Genomic DNA, 10,251 nt, shown 5'->3' with positions numbered 1-10,251 from the left:
TAATGACCTTGAGTATTTTGAGCAACAGTGGCTCTCGAAAGTCTCGTCAGACATTTTGCGTTTTTTCTTACTCAATATTTCGACTGCTACGCTGAACACCATTTGAACTGAGGCGCTCGATGGGAGTGCTATATTGTTCCTCACGAATGCTTCATGCTCTGCATTGAGCTTTTCCAGCGAAGCAAGGGAAGTACTATTTACTTCGAATGTAGAGAAAAGCTTCGTCGTTGCAGCCGTTGCCTGCTATTCGAGAGATTTAGTAGATCCTTCAGATACCTCCCATACCCGCGATAACGGTACCCGATAACGATATGATGCATGCGCAAAGACGGCGGCGAAGTGTCGGATATCGTTATCGGAGTCATCGGATCGATCTACTAAAATTCTCCATTGTCTAAATCGCGAAGCTGTGGAAGTGATCATGCATCTAGCCAAGAGTAGAATAAGAATTGATTTATGTCAATCTTACTATACCGACATTTATTGGCTGACATAGCAAAACATAGTTGTAACAGTAAGGTGATAATTAAATAATAAATAAGGTTTGGCTCGATATTCTTGTTCCTTTGGGTCTGAACAGTTCGAGCCTCGGTTGAGACATTGGTGAATAAAAAACGTTTCCAGTATACAAATAAAATGAATAAAAGAAAAATAAGGACACTCATAACAATTAATTAGAACTTCGGTTAAAACAAGGTAATGTAAATGTACGTTTGCCGTGTGTACTTTTCATTGGTGCCGTTCAAAAACGCAAGGCGCACGGCGCACGAACCGACCGCACTTTACTCCGGTGTTCTCCAGATAGACGTCCGCTGATGCCGCGGGCAGCGAAGGGCAGAGTACTAAGTAAGCCGTGCTACGTCCCCACTCACGAGTTTTATTTATTTATTTATTTATTTGATACCCACAGCGCCTTTCGGCATTACAGTGGGGGGGTTATACAAAAAAAATCAAGTATGAAGTCACAGGTACTACATTGGAAACATTCATAAAAAGACAACCAATCGAACAAAAAGGATTTCGCGAACATGAAACAACAAAGTCACAACTATCGCGACACACGGAGCAGATTGCAACAAGTTTTACAAAAACATTATTAGAATCATGCTATGAACCTTTTCAATCGAATGACGTGACTGTTTCTAGGGCAGCATAAAAAGCATCAAGCATCAAGCTCAAAAAAGAGCTACTGCATGCTACAGTTTTGCATCTAAGCTCACGCACTTTGTGGGCATGATCCACACGAGCAGATACATAATGTGGTGAAGAAATATAGGTTTCGCATGGAATTCCAGATTGTGAATGATATATGCTATGAAAAAGCTTTAAACGAAGCTTTGCTCGATGGTGCTCGAGTGTGTCCCATTTGAATGTTTTGTCTTGCACGCGTCGCGCTAAAATCACCACCCCGTTTTGGTTTTCCTAACACATACCGAGCGGCTAGGTTTTGCACTCTCTCTATTTTCTCTTTGTCAGTGTTTGTCGGAAAGTCCCATACCGTGCAGGCATATTCTAGTATGGAGCGCACATTAGTTTTATACAAGAGTTCTCGGATGTCATGCGGAAACTGTCTAGTGTTGCGCTTTATGAACCGTAAAGATCTGCTAGCTTTTGCAATAGTGAAATCCACATGTCGATGCCAACTCAGCGAGGTTGTGAAGTAGACGCATAAATACTTATATTCAGACACTGTTTGTAAAATAATATTGTTGACTACATAACGAAAATTAGTTTTCACCTGCTTTCTCGAAAACGTCATGGACACAGTTTTATCTAGATTAAGTTTCATCCCCCATTTTTCGCACCAGGTGTATATTGCATCTAAATCATTCTGTACTATCTGATTATCACTTTCACAGGTTATTTTTTTATACAGTACGCAATCATCGGCAAACATTCTCATACACGACGTAACGTTTTCATTAATATCATTTATATAAATTAAGAAAAGTAAAGGTCCTAAGACTGATCCCTGGGGATCAGTCTTAGGACCTTTACTCTCTCCTCAAGCCCAGAATATCAAGTCTACGTCAGCCACCATTATGTTTTATTTGTAAAAATATCTGCTTGAGATAAGATGCGGGGCAAAACAGGAAGAAGAAGGAAGGAAGACTATTAGCATTTTCCAAGTGCTCGCAAAAAGCTGACTCACAAAAAGGGTGACTGAGATGCACCTGGCTGGTATTCACAAATAAAGTAATTTAATCACACATGTAGGCTCCCTAGATCCAACCACAGAAGTTGGACCGCGCAAAAGTAAGTAGCTTTTAAAACAGGGTCAAATATGTGAAAGATGTAGAAAAATAAACATCCTGTTTCCTAAGAGAAGATGATAAGTGCGCAGCAACGAACAAAGATGCTTGTGGCAATAACACCATCACATATTATCACATCTCTTTTAGTGGATTTAAGGGTAGACGGAACGTTGTCTGGTGTTGTGACATTATGAAAATGATCGTAGCCACTATAACCGAGAAGGACATTGTTAATTATTTTCAGTGCACTTACCGCCCGAGCTTCTCGAAGAGGCGGACAATCACTTGGTGTCCTCCTCTCCCCGTCTTCGATCGCAAAGAAAAACAAAGACTAAAAAAAGCGGATATAACTTGCCCCCTCCCCCCTTTTTTTTTGTAGAAATGTTTCTTTTTATTTTTTAACATTGTTGTTAGGGTCTAAAAAAAGAATCAGAGGCTTGCTGTTGCAAAGAAAGGCTTTGTGGAACTGAAGAGTGCCAAGAAGAGTGCTTTGCGCTGGTCGATTCGCGGGGCAGGGTCACTGGGCTCGACTTTACCAAAAAATAAAACAAAAAAACTTTATTTAGAAAGGTGGGGGGGGGGGGGGGGGGGGGAAGGGAACTGGGGGGTTGGTTCTGGAAAAAAAATATAACAGATTACAAGGAATCTGTTTCGTCAAAAATGTAAGGGAATTACTTTAAAATTACTCTAGAAAATATGTAATTATTCCGTTCCTAAGTCACTGAAAAATGTAAGGGATTACAAGTAATTTCGTTACTTGTAACGGATTACGTACAAGTCTGGTCTATGCCGAGCACAAGTTCGTCTGCTTCTTTCGCAGGGGTTGTGGTGACGTCAGAACGCCGAGCTCTGATTGGCTCTGAATGAAGGACAGTGGGCAGACCTCGGAGCGCGCTGCCTCGATGTCTACCCAGTATCGTCCAATCAATGCCAATCAGAGCTCGGCGTTCTGACGTCACCACAACCCCTGCGAAAGAAGCAGACGAACTTGCGCTCGGCATCACTCTGACTTTATTGCCTGGGTGGGTTGCCCCGGTGTATTACCGAATTTCATCACGTGCTTAGAAACCTACCTTCACGGCTTCGTGTTTAGATCGCCAGGAGCGTCGAATATAGGATTCGCTCCTGAAGGCTGGCGAGCGAACCTGCCGCCACAATCAGCTCTCTGTTTTAGCCGCTAAGTGCCGCCAACTTTGCTGGAGAAAAATTGTAAAACAAATGGTAAAACAAAATGGCTAGGTGGCGTAAGCTACCGCCCGATCCAAAGGGCTCAGCCGGATTCATCCATCCACCCATTCAACGCCAGAGAAACCAACGAGCGCCGTGGACAAGTATACATTACGCTCGTACACTCTGCCCTTATCGATTGACAACTGTGAGTTACTAACGTCTATGCTTGAGGCACGTGTTGCACCAATTATTTGAGTGCAATCGACAAAAAGTCACTTTTGAGAACCGCTTTATTTTCACCATAACAGCACGGGGTCAACGACCATGCGTATTCTCAGGGTTGCCAGAGCATGCCTCAGTTTACACTCCAACATCTACGCAGTTCTTCTCGCAGTCTTCGATGGTCGGGAACTTCTGGCAGTTGTGAGGTCCTGTCTCCGACGGGATGGTCTCGCATTGCTTAGTGGTCGGGTCGTACTGTGCAGTCGCTGTCACGACGTGGCTGGGATCGTTTTGACCCGGATCGGTGCAAGCTGTAGGGTAAAATAAATAAATAAATTTGGTGTTTTCTTGTTACAAGCGCATTTGTAATCGCTACAGTTATAGTTACTAAGTGGTAACGAGGGGCGTGGTTAAATATTTTTCCGCCTCTTACTTGGTGATACGTTCTTCGGTCTTCTTGTCTTCTAATGCGGCGCCGTACGTCGTTTTCTAGGCAAGAATTTACCATGTTTTGATTGTCTCGTCTTAGTCGATTGAAGCATTATTTATATATCATTTAATATTGATCAGCACCAAAAACATATTTAGAGCAAATTTTATTTTACGTTTATTTTTGCTCGCGCGCATAATTTTGCAGATTTATATTTCAAATTGAGTTTGCATTGGCCGAACAAGGTTTTATTAAGCATCGAAAATGACAAAAAAGTACTGACAATACAGAACATACGAAACACACAAGAAACACACACACACAAAGGGGATATAAACGGCCGATACAACAGCACGCGGCAGTCTTCATTTCGTTTTTTTCTTTCCTGCGTCTTCCTAATTTATAACCTGAATACTAACCGTTATTAAACGTAGATATAGCAAACACAGACATATCGCTGATGTTGGGTTCACTGGAAGAACATTTTCTTGGGAAGTGTTGCAGAAATATAAGGTAACTATAGAGCTTGGGGCGAACGTGTTACAGTTACTAAACGACAGTGGCGACATATTCGGCACCTACTAGCATAACGGGCATACATAACTTCAACAGCTAGAAGTGCGCGAAGGGGACTATAACAGCCTTTTTTTTGTTTTTTACCATATTTTTCTCAGTAAGCGTGCTGTATATTATAATTGCGGAAAGCCAAGTTTGAAGGCTGAACCGCATCAAACTTGTACAGTACCGATAGCAAGTAACTAAATTACTCTTCATACATTAGTTTTTAGAGTAAGTTTTCAACCATTTACTTACATTTATTAGAAAGTAGTCACAACAATAATCTGATTATTTTTAAAGTTCTAAAATTATTCATAACTTGCTTCTTTTCCTTCTTATTTCTAATGTCGCGTTTTGTTCGTACGAGATTCCTACAAAGGAATGTTAGAACCAAATCTCCGCCAGGGGGATGGTTCACCAAAATTGGTGGATTAAAGATATAAATACTTCATAATTCGTTCATTCTGAGCCGATAACGTGTGATACCAAAATGCCCGTTTTCACTTCAGGCAGAAAACTCTGTCAATTAGAAAATCTGAAATCATCGGAAAAGTAACAGTTACTTTTTCAAGTAACGGTCAATTACTTTTTGTTTCGAGAAATCAAAATATCTAATTGAATACTTTTTAAGGCAGAGTAATTGTAATTGTAACCGGTTACTTCATTTTTCTTTCGACTAACGTGTACAAGGAGGGACCGTATATATACACAACGACCGTAGCGGCGAGAATGCAATCCGATTTTGCATAGTATAGTCTTGCTTTTTCTTCTACGGTCCACTGATACCATGCGGTTCTGGTTCTGGTTGTGAAGCACAGCATTTCTTTAGAACATTATCTGATAATACCATTGTTCAATCAGACCTTCACCATTCCCTGATCAACATATTCGATCTAAGGGGCTGAAGACACCCAAAAGGGGATAACATACATGCGTCGGCGACCAAGGAGGTTGATGGCATTGACCAACAAGAACAAAAAAGAACAAAAGTTTGAAAAAGAAGCTTGATTTTAATAAGACACGCCCCGCGTTTCTTAAGGTCTCAGTGAGCGTAGAAGAACGAAGACCTCATACTTACTTTGAGGATAGGCGCAAACATGGCGAGGGCCGGCAGCCACAGTTTCTGAAATCAAGTAAAAAACATATCGGTCGCACGATAAAGTAAACTAAGATACCAAATTCAGATTCGCGAGTCTCATGTCGGGCGTTTATTTCGTGGGTTGCCACATTTTACTGGAGACTCTTATTTGAAATGACCATACTAACAACAATGTTTGACTGCGTTTAACTACCTTGTACCTTGTGAGGAGATACGACACCGAGTTAACGAACGCAAAGTACCAAGCGTTGCAAAGCATGGTTGTCATGGTAACCACAAGTCGTACATGGACTTATGCAGAATCAATGCAGTTAAAAGCAGTCAAAGAGCGCTGTGAGAATAGGCGTGGAAACGGTCTCCCTTTTATGCCCCCCCCCCCCCCCCCCCCCCCCTCCCGCTTCATTTATTTCTAGATGAAATATATTGTCATAAAATTTCGCATCGCGTAATCAGGAGCTGTATCAGGCGTAGATAATAACACACACACAAAAAAAAAGCGCATAGAGAAGTCGATTTTGTCTTGGAAACGAAAAAGAAGACGCATAGAGAAGTCAATTTTGCATAAAGAGGTAAAATAACCTGCCGTCAGTTTGTATAGTACTCGTTCAAAGGTTAATATAGCAAAGCTCCCCAGACTAACATTCAGTCGACTCTTCATCCAAAAAATAGCACAATCAAGTTGTTAAGAATCGCCCGTATAAAAGATATTCCCTGGAAAGCTTTCCAAAGCACTGAAACTCCAGAACAATCTAGAGCAATGCGTACATCATATGAGTCCAAGATACTCACTGCACACCAGGACGAAGCAGACTGCCAGCAGGACTACCAGCTTTGAAGCGCTCAGAAAGTTAGCTGCCATTATTTCTGCTTGTTGTACGACTGTTGAAGAAGACGACAGATAATGATTACTACGGAGTAAGATGCTTCCTTTTATACAGATTACATTCCATGTAATCTCTGCTCCGCGTGATGTTGAGCAGGAAGCAAGATATTGATCCCATTATTAAAAATAAATGCAGCTACAACGTTCGGCCGCAAGTCATGGACGTGGATTCCTAGTAAGAGTAAGCAGTCACAAACCTGTTTTTCTGATAAACCTTCATTTTACCTTCCCGAGCATAATGAAATTAATAAAATACAGACATCCTCAATATTAATCGTAAAGTGTCCAATCCACAAAGCACATGTCACTCTCACAAACAGGTTTACGCCAATAGGCTTGCGATGTCAAGCAATAAGTCACACCTGCAACAATGACAGCACCTTTTTAGAAAGTGATGGTCATTCTCCATTTCGTAAATTTCCTTCACTCATGTACAACGGCTGATTATTACAATATAAATTCTCCACCTGTTAACCGAGGGAGACCGGAGAAGGACAAACCGGGGACAAAGTTCACATTGCGAAGATACGAACAAAATAATTTTAAACAATCGCAATTAAAAGCAACAACAACAACAACGAAACACCGCTAGACGACGAGGACAAAGTAAAGTATAACCCAAAGGATACAGCGCTGTGTACCGTCAGTTACCTTTTACTTTGTCCTCGTCTTCGGGTTCGTTTTTGTTTTTGGTTATGCCTGTTTATCAGCTTGCCCCAAACTTCTACGTCCCCTTTGTACGACCAGCAAGTGTTCCAAAATGTGTCTCTGGCGCATCGAAGACAACACAGAAGAAGACAATCAGAAGACAACACAGAGACCACGCAGGAATTTCGCGACGACGAGGCAGCCAAGCGCGCGCCGTGATGGGGGGAGGGGGGGGGGGGGGGGAGGGAGGGGGGCAGCAAAAGCACGTGGGCCAAGGCCAGAACTTGCACGCCGTACAGCCACTGTCAATTAAAGAATATTATGTTTCTGGCATTGCGATTCCTTCTTCGATGCTCTTATCGGCGAAGGTCGTAATCTCCTTCGACGCAGAGCGATAAAAATTATGCCCGGATCACGCCATGCCCCGCGTTTCTTTAACTGTCAGTTACCATGCTCGTATTTCAAGGAATGAAGTAGAAACAATATTGTATCTTGGTTTGTTCGTTTTCGTATACACATGCTTCTATCTGGAGAGGCGGTGGTGTTACCTGATATAAGTAGGAGTGTGGAAAATACTAGCTTCGGATTAAGTAGCGAAGTGCCATCCTTATCGATTGAACACAGCAAAGAGAACGGACATGTCTTGGCTTTAGCTCGCCCTCAGATGGTCATGAATGACGCAGTGCTATTTAATGGTTCGAATCATTGTTTATATCCCGTCATAAATACTGTTGTTATCACCTTCTCTAATGATCGCATTTAATTACACCGTAAACAAGCGGTTAGGAAGAGTGGGCTCGTATATGACCCCTTGTGAATACCACCTATTGACAAGAAATAGAATATTGGTAACTTTGTAAGAAATACTGCTCGATGACTTTTGGAGCGGCCAATTGAGAGTTCATTCGATGCGCTTAGACATTTGTAAGTACTCCCAAGTCCAGCAACGAATTGCGGTGTATAGTTTCCGTTTACGGCGTCCGTACGCGCCGTGCCAGCTTCTACGAATTCAACGGAACCCCAACGTCTGATAATGAACAAAAAATAATCAGGTACGTGACATCAAACTGTTTTTCAACCTTGCTTGTTCCGGGAAGGGACATGATTCACAACCCGAGCATTGATTTCGTAGTATGGCAAAACCAAATTATAAAAAAAATTCAATTACGTTTTGCCATTTCCGTTTTGAAATGAAACGGAAATTTATTTTGCCGTTTCTTTTGTATAAGTATTTTATTGAATATGTTAAATTTCTGTCCTTAAACAAACTGCCCTCAATCGTATGCACATTATTGTTAGCAATGGCAAGGTAGCGTAAAAATAAGCAACCCGCTTATTTGAGAATAAAGTTTACTGATGAAATCTCTACTGAAGGTAGATGCTAGAGATAACAAAGTTAACAAAAACGTTTTTATCCGTATTTTTAACGCTTGGCCCATTTGTTTTGCAAACATTTCAAAGTGCCATTCAGAAAGAAAAAAAAAAGACCTAAATGACGCGTTTTATTTTCCAGTGGGTGATAATGGACCCATTCCGAAATTCAGTCTGGCCACCTCGAAAACTATCATCACCTAAGTGTATATCATCACTACTGCTAATGGATAGCTTTTGATGACTGGTGAAGGAAGAAATCGAAGACTGGGGGGGGGGGGGGGGGGGGGCACTGATGCGGAGCCTAAAAATTTCGGTCGTTAAATCGCTGGGTTGTTGTTCGATGTCAGCGTGACGAGACTTGCACATTAAAAAAGGAAAAAGAGAAGGGTGTAGCCATTACACCCCTTATCACATATACGACGCCAAATACTTCAGATCGACGTAGAGCTCACTTACAGTACCGACTTTTACGAGAGACTTGATGCCGGTGGGATATAACAAATTAAACAACTGAAGTACGTAACGAAAACTACAAAAAACAAAAGAAAAAAAACCGCTGAGGTTTTGCAGTAAGGTCAAGAAAACCCCGATTACTTTTTTTGTTGCAGTCAGTCACATGTACATCAGCTATTTGAATAAGTTGTACTGCTCGGCTATCAAGACACTCGTGAAAGTTTGTACCGTCGGATTTAACGTCAGTGCTGTACGTCCAACTGAACTTTTGGGCTATCTTATATGTAACAAGGCGTTTAAGAATATACCTTTTTTTTTATGTGCGTCTAAGTTTCTGTAAGCTACACATTTGAGGGTGTCATGTGCATCCTTGGAATGCTCTGTTTCGGCACGCCGCAGGCAGCTCATGACACAACATGTGGTGAACATTATCGACATATTTACTCAAGTAAGTGATACGTGCAGACTTATTCTTGACACCATTAATACTGAAACGAATAGAGAGAAAAAATCTCTACTGCAAAGAGCCCCACAACTTTCGTACTTCTGCTGTTGACGCAGAGACAGTAGGTCTTCACCGCCATTAGCATAAAAAAACTTACACTGATATTTGAGCCACTAGATGACACTAAATTTCTGAAAGGGTTTATACTTTCATATACTCGACAGTTCTATTGTGCCTTTGTATAGAGCGTAACAAGCAGTCTTAACAGTCTTAAAATATGACAGGTGGCTATCCGGTTTGTCAGTGGTCTCAAAAATAACATTTCTCATCGTCCTTTTTTTACATTTGTTCTAGTTGTTTCGATCATTGTTTATTTCCCCTTGGGAACGGCATGCGCCTGTGAGATAATCAAGAATAATTGTCGCTCGGCAGCACTGGTGGTTGGTCGCAGTAGCATAATGACAGGCCTGATTTGTCATCCGTACAATGATGGAACTGCATCTGTTCCACAGAAAGGTTTAATGCAAAAGGTCGAATAACGAGTGAACCCAGAACCCGCGATATGCCGCTGTTCTCACTTCATTGTTTGGCACGACAAGCCAGTTTTTGTCCCGATGAATGAACGCTGCTTTCATTTCCTTCGGAAATGTTTCAGCCAGTCAGATTAAAACTATTTACATTAGCTCAGAAGAAACCATAACATAAACAATCAAG

General features: G+C 41.5%; 1 protein-coding gene across 1 annotated transcript; it reads right to left on the bottom strand.

Moving 5' to 3' along the window:
* Window positions 1–3,718: 3,718 nt before the first annotated feature.
* On the bottom strand, window positions 3,719–6,611 carry LOC115321470. Its single transcript, XM_029981692.4, has 3 exons — window positions 6,524–6,611; window positions 5,714–5,758; window positions 3,719–3,958 (listed from the first exon to the last, which is right to left on the bottom strand). Exons 1-3 carry the CDS (start codon window positions 6,591–6,593, stop codon window positions 3,786–3,788), a joined length of 288 nt encoding a protein of 95 aa, XP_029837552.4. The 5' UTR covers window positions 6,594–6,611; the 3' UTR covers window positions 3,719–3,785.
* Between the last annotated feature and the right edge of the window lie 3,640 nt (window positions 6,612–10,251).

Source organism: Ixodes scapularis, unplaced genomic scaffold, assembly GCF_016920785.2.
Source record: "Ixodes scapularis isolate PalLabHiFi unplaced genomic scaffold, ASM1692078v2 PGA_scaffold4__175_contigs__length_147842914, whole genome shotgun sequence".
Classification (NCBI taxonomy): domain Eukaryota; kingdom Metazoa; phylum Arthropoda; class Arachnida; order Ixodida; family Ixodidae; genus Ixodes; species Ixodes scapularis.
This window is presented reverse-complemented; position numbering and strand designations above follow the sequence as displayed.

Excerpts from the sequence above, each read along its gene's own strand:
- LOC115321470 (XM_029981692.4), bottom strand. The coding sequence starts at position 6,593 with ATGGCAGCTAACTTTCTGAGCGCTTCAAAGCTGGTAGTCCTGCTGGCA. Across the intron at positions 5,759-6,523 it reads CTGCTTCGTCCTGGTGTGCA|AAACTGTGGCTGCCGGCCCT; the intron begins GTGAGTATCTTG and ends ACTTGATTTCAG. Across the intron at positions 3,959-5,713 it reads TGTTTGCGCCTATCCTCAAA|CTTGCACCGATCCGGGTCAA; the intron begins GTAAGTATGAGG and ends TTTACCCTACAG.